Source organism: Ranitomeya imitator, chromosome 2 (assembly GCF_032444005.1).
Source record: "Ranitomeya imitator isolate aRanImi1 chromosome 2, aRanImi1.pri, whole genome shotgun sequence".
Classification (NCBI taxonomy): Eukaryota; Metazoa; Chordata; class Amphibia; order Anura; family Dendrobatidae; genus Ranitomeya; species Ranitomeya imitator.
This window is the reverse complement of record NC_091283.1, coordinates 109654368-109669181: the sequence shown is the minus strand read 5'-3', so window position 1 is coordinate 109669181 and position 14814 is coordinate 109654368. Positions and strand designations below refer to the sequence as shown.

General features: G+C 40.1%; 1 protein-coding gene across 1 annotated transcript in view; it reads left to right on the top strand.

Annotated features, from left to right (window-relative positions):
- COL4A5 (collagen type IV alpha 5 chain) overlaps window positions 1-13854 on the top strand; it is a 263094-nt gene extending 249240 nt beyond the window's left edge. Inside the window, exons 42-51 of the mRNA XM_069747143.1 lie at window positions 2993-3126; window positions 5193-5265; window positions 5669-5740; window positions 6784-6903; window positions 7579-7677; window positions 7778-7990; window positions 8191-8368; window positions 11422-11536; window positions 12360-12532; window positions 12834-13854. Coding sequence (XP_069603244.1) covers window positions 2993-3126; window positions 5193-5265; window positions 5669-5740; window positions 6784-6903; window positions 7579-7677; window positions 7778-7990; window positions 8191-8368; window positions 11422-11536; window positions 12360-12532; window positions 12834-12915 — 1259 coding nt within the window. The 3' untranslated portion in view covers window positions 12916-13854. The remainder of the gene's footprint in view (window positions 1-2992; window positions 3127-5192; window positions 5266-5668; window positions 5741-6783; window positions 6904-7578; window positions 7678-7777; window positions 7991-8190; window positions 8369-11421; window positions 11537-12359; window positions 12533-12833) is intronic.
- Window positions 13855-14814: the final 960 nt, after the last annotated feature.

Sequence of the window (14814 nt, the reverse complement as noted above, 5' to 3'; positions counted from 1 at the left end):
CGGGGGAGTGGGAAACAGGCAGCTATTAAAATCATATTTTCAATTACAGATTGTTCTCTGAGCATTTAAAAATCACAACTATGTTCCCATATCAGATAGATTATGATATAATATAATTTAAAGGGGTTGTCATGACTTGACATTCTTTTTGTTGGAAGGGTCATCCAAAATTTATCTTTTGAGTTGACTCTGCTGCAATTGGCAGGGAAACCTATCACCAAAGTGCCACCAAAGGGGAAATTAAAGGGTTATTCCAATTAAAATAAAGTATCCCCCATTGATAGGAGAGAAGATAACTTTCTGATCGCTGAAGATCTGAGTGCTGAGACCTCCAACATTCCTGAGGATGGTGGCTCTGGGCCCTGAGATCTGCAGAGCTCCATCTTGAATGAAGCAGAGGAGCAAATGCTCAATCCCTACTCCATTCATTATCTGGAGACCCATTCTTGAGGTCACTTATGGTCCCAGCGGTTAGACCAGTGATTTATCCCCTTTCATAATTTATTATCTTGGGAATAACCCTTTAACTACTATATATTGCTCATTTTCATCAAAGGGCTTCCCATCTAATAGGATGTCCACTTTTGCCAGTAGATGGGGTCATGAATTATACCCCTTCCTTTAGCTCTATTACTTCCCTATTAGAAGAAAGGCTTTCTAAACCTGCAAGCTTTTTGTAGTTTCCCATACCTTTACATAATCTGTGGTCATTCATCCTCTTCCACGTCTCACTTTAGTTATTCTCTCTGCATTAATATTTCACAATAAGCTTCATGTACAAAAGTAGTTACAGGGAGGCCCCTTTAATGCCACAACGGCTCAGGTTCCTTTTAGGCTCCATCCACACCTGCGATTCCTATTTGTTGTTCTCCGTCATAGGAACAAAACAGTGAAATGAGTGGATGTTTCATATCTGACATATGACAGAAACTAGCACTGCCCAACAGACCCCATAAACTATATTGGGGTCTGTCAGGCTGCCGTCATGATGGCCTTCATTTTTCTTTACTGTTCTTTTCTGTCCAGTGTTTTTGGTTACAAACCGATTCTTCTACCCAGATACTAACAAAGCCTTATTCAGGTAACCTCAGAATAAAGACAGCAAGACTAGAGACAGTGTTAGAACTGAGATTTAGATGTATGGAGAGTTACAGGTAGGTGTAAAAGTGCTGGAAAGTATTCGGTAAGGCCGACTTCACTATTTGCAGCACGTTGTGACTAAGGTGCCACATATAGTGTATGGCACAGTTTATAAATGTATTGGCAATGGCCTGTGGTTTTGTTGGTTAAACTGCATGACCATTAACAATTAAATTGACAGATGTGCCGATACGCAATGTGTGAACCAAGCCATGGCGTTTGATTAACAAATGTTCTATTTGTTATCAATTAGTATTTCTGGTTTGGGTAATTCAGTGAAATCTATGTACACACATCAGGCCAATAATACCAATCAGCTACAATATTAAACTTTCAGTAAGCCAAATGAATCTCCTACTACATCAAGTACATGTTCACTTCATAACAATCTACATCTGGCATTGATTTCTTTTACTAATGAGACAAGTCCTCTGAAATCCTGGGTTCAGAGTGACATTGCACGACTTCATAGTAAGTAGCTTGTTGTTTTGGATTTGTGTACAAATGCTTAATATTTATACTGTATAAATGCCCAATCTGATCAGTCCTCAATCGTCCCTAGCTTATTTCTGAATGGTAATTTATGCAGTACAAAATGTATGATCAACATACCTTGTGTAGTGGTTAATAAAGTGAGGGGAAAATATGAGTTTTGTTCATAAAACATGCCCTTAGCAGTAACACTTTCCAGGTCGCGCTGACTTCCAGCACAATGGCTTTATTGTTCGGGGATTCGGTTATTCTGCATAGACCCGGAACCACGTAGAGCAATAGTCTGCGCTACCTGAAAACATCTGTAGCGTTCATTTCAGCACGCCGTGCAGAGTGTTTGTTGTAGATAGCATCATAGGTGACACATAAGGGAGCGATTTTTCAAGCAGAAAATAGTAGTACCGTAAGTGGGAAATGTTGGGGAGCTTACTAAATGAATGGGTACCCCATATTCCTATTATAGAACTGCAAAAACATACAGCCATGCAATTAGCACCAGCCATGGCAGGTATCTTTAACATTATTCAGTATACAGTAATTCTCAAGTTTTTTTACTAAGATCGAACCCCTGGGAATATTTCCTACACCAACCCCATAGAGACAAAGTAATGCATACTCCTTGGCACATGCATGGTTGTGGCAGAGATTATTAGATTATGTAGCCTGACCCACAACCAGCATTCTTTAGTAAAATTAGTTTACCATCCCTGTTATAAGAGTTTTTCTTCTGCCATCTTTGCAGGAATCTCTTACCAGATCATAAGGAGAATGAGGGTTCCTCAGAAGCATGAATGGGAGATACATTTATAACAGGATTACGTAAAGGACTATTCCAGTCTATCCATTGGATAGTTGATAAGTGGTAGATTGGTGGTGTTCCCACCGATGGGCAACTTTTGAAGCCATATGTCCCTGGTTCTCCATTGAATCTCAATTTGTAAGTCTATGTTATTGATCAAGATATCCAAGCGCTGTGCCCAGCTATCATTGTCTCGGCCATGAAAAGTTAGTACGGCTTCAGTATTCATGAACGGATGCTCCATATTTCTCTTTCTGGACAAAAGAGAACCAGAGAAAAACGTGAAACCTAATTTCTGGTTCTGGCAATTTGTGGGTATTCAATGGGTTACATCTGATTTACACTGATCTGTCAAATATCAGCTATCCAATCGATAGGTGAGAAATTTTGTAGAATTGAATATCCATTTTAAGTCTTTTACATCACATATACATTAGGAAATCAATGAGTAAAGGAAGAATACAAGGCATATTAATTCTTGCATCTTGTGTAATCCACTAAATTGAACAATACAAATTTCATTCTCACTCCATCTTCCTAACTTTTATATATGATACAAAGGTCCACCAGGCCCAGAAGGTCCTCGCGGCCCCCCTGGCAATGGAGGTTTCAAGGGCGATAAAGGTAATCCTGGCATCCCCGGACAACCTGGATTCCCTGGACCAAAAGGAGACTCAGGAACACCAGGACTACCGGTAACCCTTACTGGATGCCTATATTAACATAAGTTTCACAATTTTCAGATCACTCTGTTTCTCAAGAAACCTGATAAAATCTTCATCTTTATGTCATGCCTCCGCTCTTATTTACCTACTATGGAATCTGTGCCAAACGACTGAAAACTCATGAGGCTCAATTTATTATTAGTCATTACATTCATGTTAATGGATGGTAGATCCCTGGGATATTCAGCATTGATGTAATTGGGAGAATGTAACTTTTCTGTCTATAATTTCTAACATTGCAACCTAATGGGACAACTGGTGGAATAAAGTTCATTCGTTGCTTCCATCCATGTTAAAAAATAATGGAATGAAGGATGGGCATAATATTGGAAGAATAAAGGGTGATGTGTTTTTCATGGTTCGGGCCAATGCCTTGTATACATTACACATCACCATTGCACTCATCCTGTATCCCCTTTAATGTGGTAGGACAAATGCTGTGCTCCAGGATCAAGTTGGTGAAATGATCTAAATCCAGATAGGAATGTAAGAAAATAAGGTTGTAGTAGAGCTTCAGGATCCAAATTCATCCACCATAATGAAATAAGGACCATACTTAGGTTTTCTTTTATTTTTCTCAGTTATATTTGATTTATCACCTCATTTCAGCGGCTACGGGTTCTAAATCTGCTATCACGAGTCTAATTCTTCATTAGGAATATACTATATTGATAGTTTCTGCTTCTTTCTCACTGTCTCCTTCCTGTCTAGCTGTTTGGGTTCAGGTTCTTATTCTGAGTTATTCATTTTGTTTCTCTGTCTTTGTAGGAGTATATTTGGGTAAAACATAATAGTGTTCGATGTTACATCACGAGTAAGGCCACATCTAGGATATAGAATCCTATTTTGGTCTCCACGTTTTAAAAAGGATCCATTAATATAATCATAAAGCACCACCATATAGCGAGGCCGAGAGCAAAGTATACCAGCTCTCCCAAAATGACTAGAAAATATAAATTCAAATGGACCGCTCCAGCTAGATATCAACAGAGAAAAATAGAGCAAAAATGTCCCACACAACATCTTAAGGATAAAAGATATTCATTTATTTGGAAAAACACATACAAAAAATGTTTAAAATATACATGTTACATACATCAAAAGATTTTAACCGGAGGGGATCTGCAGATAAGCAGGACTAAGGGGGAACAATACAATACACCCCAGGGAAGCAAATATGTAGTACATAAATTATAAAAACGGCCCACTGGCTTTCAGGAATCAAAAGAACTCACAATGCCTCAATAGATTATAAGCCCACTCAGACCGGGACAAAATCCAAAGACATGCTTACCCCATGTATACATACATGTGTGGTCAAAAAAAGGACTGGCACATGACTTATTCCTTCCAATGACCTTCCAAAGGCTCAGGCAACATTAATTAATTGTGAAGGAAAGGCGATTCCAGCAGCTAAATAGGAAAGGGTTCTTTACAGTTAGTGCAGTCAGACTGTGGAATGCCGACCACAAGAGGTAGCAATGGCCGACACTACAACAGCTTTTACAAAAGGGCTGGATGCTTGTTTCACAAAAAAGGCATTGTGGGTTATGATTATGAATAATCTAGCAATAGGGAATGTGTAACTAGTGGAGAAAGGTTAAACCTGATAGTTACAAAAGCTTTTTCTACCTATATAACTGTTACACAGGAGGAGGCTATGTTAAAGAAAATGTTTAATGGAAGGGACTAAACATTAGCATCTGGAAGTACATTAAAACCACGTGATCAAAACTGGCCAGTCATCTACTGGTGTGTAACAAAAGGAAAAGACATGTTAGTTTCCGATGTGTCGTTTATATTCTCTCCACAAGAAGCAAGCGTGCTCCATAACGTTTGGGATTACCATAGAAGTTAATAGGAACAGTTGTGCATGTTCAGATCCCAGTAGATTGCATTGGAGAGTGACATGTTCCCTGCATAGATGCAAAATATATACAAGATACAAGAACCCCTTTATTTACTTTTTTTTACAAGGTTAGGAGAAGGAAGCTGAGTACTGGAGGAATTTTACTTCATTTTGTGCTTGTCTACAGGGTGATCCTGGAAGACCAGGTCTGAATGGAATGAAAGGAGATCAGGGTGTACCCGGTGTCCCAGGCTTTCCAGGTAATACTAATGGGGGCTGGATGGGTATGGAGTCTCTGTCCCAGAGTTTGCAGAGTTCACATATCATCATGGAAGTATTTGGCCTCCCAGACAATGGACAGAGCCGAGCATGAGAGAACAGCGAAGATTAACTTCAACAATAAACAATATAATCCATATAATATGGTGGAATGTGATATTTTGATCCTCTGTGAGATCTTCATTTTATGTTATTTATACTGGTTGCCCGCCGGCGGCAGACAATGGTGGGTGCTGAGTTACATCACTCTCAGCCCTCCCGATACATGGCCGATTACAGCTGACAGAACTGTAAAACGAATTTATTCCGCATATTCCACCTAGACAAATCTTACAGCATGAAAGGCAAAGGACTAGTCCATAATCATGTAATGTGTCTTTTCAGGTATGAAAGGGCCCAGTGGGCCTCCTGGTTTGGCAGGCTTTAAGGGTGACCCAGGCAGCCCAGGTCTTCAAGGTGAGAAGAATCTTCTGTGTATCATTTTGCGTTCCAGGTTTTATAATATTTGTTATATTGGTACACAACCTCTGAGGGTAACTCTACTATTTGAAGGGACTTAAATAGAATAAGGACACACTAAATAACAGACTTAAGCCCCCATATAATTTAGATAGTTATTGATTGTTCGGTTGGCAGCCATCTTGGCTTCTCTCTATTAGACACAGCACTCGGTCTGGTGAGTGCTCCGGTGTGCTCTATGAGAGAGCCGCTGCTGGATATCTCTGATGGCGACTTATCTCTTAGGCCTCACTTAGATGACCATGTTGCATTTATATGTTGTATCTGTTTTTTTTCACAGATACAATACGTACCCTATACAATCCATGATTCTGTTCACATGTCCGTTTTATTCCAGCAGCACAGATGAAAATGGCCAATACAAGTCTATGGGTCTGTGAAAAATACGTACAACGTACGGATGGCATCATTGTGCCATCCATGTTCTGTCCATATTTAAGATTGCAAAGTGTAGGAGAAGCTTTGTAATTTACCGTATTTATTTATCCATCCTTGAAAAATTTTGAAGACACTGATAGCAAAAACGGACACACTGATGATACACTGATGACACAAGTAGCATTTTTTCACGTATGTGTGAATGAGGTCTTACAGAACAAAAGGATCAGAAATCTGAAATGGGACATGATGGATATTTATCTTCCCAGACTCACTTGTTGGGAGAGATCATACAAACTTCACTGTTGGCCAAACCCGATGATATTGGCAGGTCCTCCTAATGTTAGTGTAATGTGTGTCGGGCATTTAGACAGGTGACAGAAATTACCTCAATACCAATCATTCACCACTGATTTATTATAGTTTTGCTTTGGCTTTTTTCATTATGTGCAGTATTCACCCAAACGGGCCTGTGCCATACTCTGCATGATGACCGCTGCATTGCACAGACATGCATAATGTACATAAGCCCTATGAGATAATCAGGGTATCTCTCAAAGCATCTCAAATTTTGTATGCAAATCTTGCTTTTTTACAAATAGGTTCTCCAGGATCACCTGGTCCAAAGGGCGAGATCAGGACTATACCAGGACCTCCTGGTCCACCTGGGCGCCCAGGAAGTAATGGACCTCCTGGACAACCAGGGCCGCCTGGATCACCAGGTAATTAATGTAAAGATTACATACCTAGATTATCAACTATTTAAGGGTACCGTCACACAGTGCAATTTTCATCGCTACGACGGTACGATCCGTGACGCTCCAGCGTCGTAACAATATCGCTCCAGCGTCGTAGACTGCTGTCACACTTTGCAATCTACGACGCTGGAGCGATAATTTCATGACGTATGTGCGATGTAGAAGCCGTTGGTTACTATGCGCACATCGTATACGATATATGTTACACGATGCGATCATGCCGCCACAGCGGGACACTAGACGACGAAAGAAAGTTTCAAACGATCTGCTACGACGTACGATTCTCAGCGGGGTCCCTGATCGCAGGAGCGTGTCAGACACTGCGATCTCGTAACTATATCGCTCGAACGTCACGAATCGTGCCGTCGTAGCGATCAAAATTGCACTGTGTGACGGTACCCTAACAGCACTTTACTAATTGGATTCAGGATTTGTGACTGGCAAATCCTCATTGTTTCGATGGTGGTGTTTTCTGTCTATAACACCATCACGCTTTCATCTTTCTGCTACATTTTATAGCAGTTGGTCAGTTTACCTACCATTAAGCTACAGCATTACAATTTTATCTTAATTTTAGATTTATGCTGTTAATTTGTCACAAGTTTTTTTTCATAAGTAATCTGTTTTGTCTTCTAAAAGGTTCACTAGGGTCTCCTGGTGATTCCGGCAGAGATGGGCTACCAGGATTTGAGGGACAGGCAGGACGTAAAGGTGACAGGGGTCTACCAGGCCAGCCAGGTATGTTTTATCCCGACCTGAGTGGTCCACAAATTAAATCTAAAATTATAGTAAAGGTTACAGATGCAGAAAATAAATGTATTTTCTTTTATGTAAAAAGGTTCAAGAGGAAACCAAGGGCCCCCTGGTCCAGATGGAGTCCAAGGCCCTCCTGGTGCACCAGGCTCAGGATCTGTAGCTCATGGATTCCTCATAACCCGCCATAGTCAAGCGACAGAATCACCAGCATGTCCTCAGGGTACCAGTAGGATATACGATGGATATTCTCTTCTTTATGTACAGGGGAATGAACGGGCACATGGCCAAGACTTGGGTAAGATGTGGTCACTTGCAAACCTATTGTTGTAAAACATCTATCAAACACAGAAGAATTTATAAAGCTAAATAATGGATGTAATTCACTTATTGCCTGATAGAAAGATGGATAACAATAAGTTGTACCGATATGTTGAATGCAAACACACCCGGGTATGCTGTTGCTTAGAATTGATCTATTCGCCCATTTTATTTCAGGTACTGCTGGCAGCTGTCTCAGGCGGTTTAGCACAATGCCTTTCATGTTTTGCAATATCAATAATGTGTGCAATTTTGCATCAAGAAATGATTACTCCTACTGGCTTTCCACGCCAGAGCCAATGCCAATGAACATGGAGCCACTAAGAGGAAGAGACATTCAGCCATTTATAAGCCGGTGAGAAACTGTACATGATGCTACTTAATGGTGAAACAAGACAATGATTGCCCCATTACACATATCACAACTTTCTTATTATACAATTTTGTATGTGGATGGAAAATGGCAGTGATCACAGACTACTGTACAAAAACATCCTCTTTAATGGCTAAGCATGGGGCCTTACGAAGCTTACCCTTGCAAGGCACCGTAAGGCCCCATACTGCCTATGAATCAGCAATGCAGGTAATGACATATCGGCTTTATGAGGACATCTTCTGCTCGGCCACTGGAAGCACACATGACCGGCCCAGTAAAGGACAGAGTGAAAACTGGGGTCATGTGAATCCGGTACCTTTATTATTGCCACCACCTTTATTACCGAGTACGTGGTGGTGCCGACATCCAAGGTTTGTACCATTGATCTGTGGGCATTAGATGTCTTTACCATGTAGCAGAGGGGGGTAAGCGATTGGAGAATACATGCAACTCTTAATCTAAAACTCTAGTAGGCTTCATCAAGCTTTGCAAAGTATATGCTTTTAAAGTGTGTTCTATGGATGACCGATCCTGTCCAAAAGCTGGGAACCTATTCAATCATGAGGAAAGCGTGACTGTGCCTGGAACTGATGATTGGTATGAGTCTTGGACTTGGCTGCTCTAACCCAAAAAATCAACTCAACCCCTTAAAGAAGGGTCCATGAAGACTGGGCTTCAGCACCAATGGGAAAATGTTAAAACATTACTTTTACTGTGCAATTAAAAACATGGTGAGAAAAAGCAAAAAGATTAAGGATCCATAAAGTTACGTGTTTCGGGTTAGCAACTCTAATTCATAGCTGTTTTTCCTTCCCTGCAAAACCACATAGCACGTGGCATGTGCTGGCTGCATATTATATAACCAGCATTTGTGCCTTAACATCTAAAAGGGCGCTTCCGAAGCTGAGCTCCGATCGCTGCAGTTACCCATTTAAACGCTGGGCTACTATGGCAGCCGGGTGCCTGCTGAAGGACCCTGTCGCTGCCAATGTTGGTGCTCCTGTGAAACCTGTGCCACAGACTGAGCTTCATGAAAGACCGAGATTTTTACTATACGCCGCAATGCTGTTATATTGCTGTATATAGTATCAGTAGTCAGACAATCTCAGGTTTAAATCCTCTAGTGGAAGTAAAAAAAAAATAAAAATATACCGTAAATGAAATCTGAAAATTCAAATCGCCACTGTTTTGCTGCATTAAGAATAAAGAAATAACAAAAATCAACATATTTGGTATTGCTACATCTGTAAAAGTCCAGTCTAAAATATAAAAATAATTAAAACTTATGGTAAAAGCTGTAATGAGAAAAAAAATCAGAATAGCAGAATTCCGGTTATTGAGTCATAACTCCTCTGTAAAAAATAAATGCAACCAAAAAGTCACATTGGTGTCAGTAAAAGAAAGAAAAAGGGTACAGTATCTTACAAAATGACAACAGAAACAAACAAAAAAAGTTTTATTTTTTTTACCACTTAAATATAAAGAAGTCTACTAAGTTTGCTATCGCCATAATTGCACTGCCCTGTAGAATCAAATTTCAGAATCATTTTTACCAAAGAATGAATGCTATAGAGACGAAACAATTTTTTTTTCATAATTTCGCTTTTGCTCTTTAGTCTTTTTTCCCTTTTCCTGTACATTACATGGTAAAATTAATGGTGTTTTTGAAAGCTACAAATCAGATGGAGGGCGTTCCTGTCGACCTGAAAAAGGCAGATAGATCGAAAAGTGTGGATAGAATAAAAGTACTACAAAAATAAAAACTTTATTAAAAAAACCTTGAATCCAGCCTCCCTCAGGTGTATGTTACGTCTATTGAACAAATAAAAATGTTATGGCTCTTGCAAGAAGGTAGGGGGAAATCAAAAGTAAAAAAACAAACAAAAAAAACAGACCAGTCCTTAAAGGGAACCTGTCAGAAACTTTAACCAGATCATTTCTAGATCATTAAAAGATAAGCCGTTTGATCACGTTATGAGCCCAAAACACTGCTCCATCAGCAAGAAGTCGCCTTTACACATTGTGCCTGGAAGTGCATTGGGGTGTGAGGATGCCCTTACAGCTCCTCAGCCTCACGCTGTATTTCACTTTCATGCAGTGTACATTACAAGGCGTAAGTACGGCCCTAGGCATTTACAACATAATACTTTTTTTGTCTTGGATTTTTGTAATGTACGCATGCATAATAAATGTGAGCGTGTGTCCATGTGAAGTTGGCATGTTTGCCGTACTCAGGAGGATTGTTCTGTGCGATCATTGAAGAGCGGGGAAGCTGCCAGTTGTCAGTGCGATGGTTATGAATGATTACAGGAGATTAGTGAAACAGGGACTTCATTCTCTGGGATAGCCCACACAATCTCATTCATATAATGCCCAAGGCACCATGTAGCGGGAAGCAGGGATCAGCGTCTCCACATAAACAGATGGAAATAAAATGAGGTTTTGAGCAGATTGAATTTATTGTGATGGTGAATGATCACGGATAGAACAGAATGCCCGTGTGCTGAGTGCTCGCAGGATTTGCTTGTGGCATCTGTAGTTTAAGATGGCATGTCTCTGAGGTGTGCATGTAAGAAAAATAATGGTCATCCATATGATCATGCGTACGGCCAGGAATTCATCAGATCAGTCTGGGAAGATCTTGGCCGATAATCAGCCTGGCTCATTTATCATGCATTGGAACAATACCTTTTTTTTTTTTTTGCTTCCGGACTCAAATTGAACATATTGCTTTCTGTTAGTCACCTTTGTCAGCATATGGGGAAATCATTGCTGCAGATGAATTGTCTGGCATCTCATCCAGCCATGCTGTTCCTATAAGTGATGCCACATTGTGTTTAATGAAACAATGAGTGTATTACTAGTAAGAAAAGTGACAAGTGACCGAGTTGGTAGACAGGCTCACAACGGTCACCGCTAGTGGGGACAACCCAGGTGTATTCTGACTGCTATACATGGACAGCAAGGGGATTGTGCCAATACAAAGACAGTAAATAAGACGCCCTTTAATCTTGATTCTCTAACCCACACAGATGCTCCGTTTGTGAAGCTCCCGCCATGGTGATTGCCATTCACAGTCAGACCATTCAGATTCCTCCATGTCCACAGGGCTGGTCTTCACTATGGATTGGATATTCCTTCATGATGGTAATGTAGAAACACTGTGTCATCTGTACATCCACCAGTGGGGTCATTATCATGTTGGAATAGTATGTCACTGTACATATTGGCATTCATGGTTCCCTCAATGAACCGTAGCTCCCCAAGCTGTCAGCACTCATGCAGCCACAAACCATGACACTCCCACCACCATGCTTGACAGTAGGTGAAACACACCTGTCTTTGTACTCCTCACCTGATTGCTGCCACACACGCTTGACACCATCTGAACCAAATAAGCCTAACTTGGTCTCATCAGACCACCGGCTCCAGTAATCCATGTCCTTAGTCTGCATGTCTTCAGCAAATTGTTTGTGGGCTTTCTTCTGCATCAAATTTAGAAGAGGCTTCCTTCTGGGACGACAGCCATGCAGCAAAGCTGGCAGCACTCATACGTCTATTCTGTAAGACAAACTCTAGACATCAGCGTCAAAATGCTGAACATGTTTACTCAACTTCTTTGGTCGACTATAGCCAGGCCTGTCCTGGGTGGAACCTGTCTTGTTAAACCTTCACTGTCTTGAGCCAGTTGAACTCCTGAGTGTGCCCAGTACATGCAGTCCGTACAGGTTCGTGTGGGCACTTGCCCAGGTTGACTGGGTGCTGGTGACAGCCCTGCATGTAGGGTACTAATGTTCTTAGCTGCTGAGACCACTCCATACATTCAGCGTTCACAGGGCTAAGTGGACACTTGCCATGGTTGGCCGGGCGTTGGCAACTGCTCTGGATGTAAGATACTAATGTTTTCCACAAGGTGCAGGGTTATTTTGGGAATAATATACTAACTATAGGCTTTACTTTTATTTCCTAGCACACAAGTGCCGGTGCAGAAGGTTCAGGACAAGCTTTAGCATCTCCTGGATCATGTTTAGAGGAATTCCGTTCAGCACCTTTCATTGAATGTCATGGTCGCGGTACCTGCAATTACTATGCAAATTCATATAGTTTCTGGCTGGCCACCGTGGAAATGTCTGAAATGTTTAGGTAGGTCAATTCAAAAGAATTATGTTCCATGATAGGTTTTGTCTACAACCTTTTATGACATAAAGGGGAGTGATAGGAGAATCGGTAATTTGTAGTGAATGTATATATGTACGCATTCTTCATCCAGATTGTTAGCTGGAAAAGAATTTCCGTAATGTAGATTGAGCCGACAGCTTCGAGAGCCATGTTCAGGTTCTCAGGATTTAGCGAATACTGTCTTATGTCAAAATGTTGACTGGTGTAACCTGCCAGCTGTGATATGTAGGCTGTACTAAGAAATGACTCTTCTTTCCATCTTCAGTAAACCTCAGTCTGAAACACTCAAAGCTGGTGACCTGAGAACACGCGTCAGCCGATGCCAAGTATGTATGAAGAGGACGTAACATTTTGGTGATCTGGCTACCTGTGGAAGAGTGCTAAGATCTCAATTGTCCTGGGTGACAATGGTGCTACTGTGTAGATAAAGTAAAAAACATATACTGTTTAAAACAATTTCAAATGTACCTCACCAAAGTGCCATATTGAAGATTGTCTGGTGCATACTGCCGAGTGGACTCAGAAACGATAAAACCTCTTTCAAGAGAGCTATGTTTTGGCGAGGATCAACATGAAGTTTTTTTTCCCAGTACCAAAATGGCACTTTTCCTATGAGCAATACGAAGAAACGCACTGAGTATCTTTAAAGTAACAAGGCTGCAGTTTTGAGAGAAAATAAAAAACACAAAACATTTTTTATGGTGCTACTAACCCCTCCGTATCCCGGGTTTTAAAATATACAAATGCTAAGCTTGTTTCTCTTTGTAAGTAATGAAATGTGTATATTGTGTAAAACACTTTTTTTTTCTAGTTTATCCAAGAAATTATTTAGGAAAATCCAAGTATAAAATCACATTTTCAGTTCACAAATGTATAAGAGTAATATTCCAAAATATATGCAACAGTATTTTCTACATATTTTAAGCAGAAAGCTACTGATTTTATAGCTTGCTTTTTCCTCCCCTCTTCCCTCGTTTCGTTTGGACTCCATGTTGGCATTGTATCATACGTATGTCCTTAGCCAGGCTCGTTTTATTGTTTTACTGTCGCCACTGCAATCCCGTCTTATCTGGACATTTTCTAACGTTATGTTTTTGTACACTGAACACATTAAATAATTAGCCATATTATTTTTAACATTTAAGTAGCAGGAACCCACATTCTCTATTCTAATTCACCTGTCACAGGAAACCCCTTCAGGAATCACCAAGGTATTTTCACATATGAAAAGTGTTGTCATGTATATTATTGAACCTAGTGTGAATGAAATAAAGAGAGATTGGCTATATTGGTATTTTTTTCTCGTCTTCTTGCAAGAAAGGATACAATTTATTTCCCTTGGATCCATTCTCCCCAAATGAATGCTACTGCTAACACTAACAACATGTATCCAGTTTTATTCCAATATTATGTACAGACCCAGATGTGTGCTCCAAAGTTTAGAAATTAGCCATTGTTTAATTTATGAAAAAAAAAATTAAAGTGGTTGTCTCTATGTAACTGCAGACTTCTGAATCCTGACAGCATGCAGTGAGCACGCCTTCAGATTTCATGGGTATTGCCGATGAAAGCGGGCAGGTACATGACCGCAAATATGCGATTTGGATTCTTCCGGCCACATTCCGACTAGACTTGCCTGACTTCTCTCAAGACAAGTGACAGCATATATGCAAATTGTACTCTTGTGGTCTTGTGACTGCCCGCTATTGCCAGCAATATCTGAGAATCCTGACAGCGTGCACATTGCACGCTGTTGGGATTAAGAATGCTGCAGTCATGTATAATAACTGCAGACTTATCAGAAGACAGGACAATCAATTTAATAGTACACCTGAAAATAAGATACTTTCTAACATATCTTAATAGAGTATGCTGCTTTTTTTATCCTCCTGGTCTGAAAAGTCTCAATTGATTAGTAAAATCAGTCTTCAGTGAATACAGATTATCCCATTCGTGTGATAGCCGATGACAGTTCGTGCTCCTAAAATTTTATGGAGAACTTATTATAAACCTAGAAACAAACACAAAATCACTAGTATAGAGTTATAGTGGGAATTCCAGAAAATAAAAAAAAAACTACAAAAATTGAATAACCATTCAAAAATTAATTTAAGTATAATTTTACTAAATATCCGATAACAATAAAAGATCCATTAAAATATATGGGAAAGACACAGAACAAGAAGTTCACGAAAGAAGCATCAGATAAGAATACAATATTCATAGCCAGTACAAAGTCTATATAT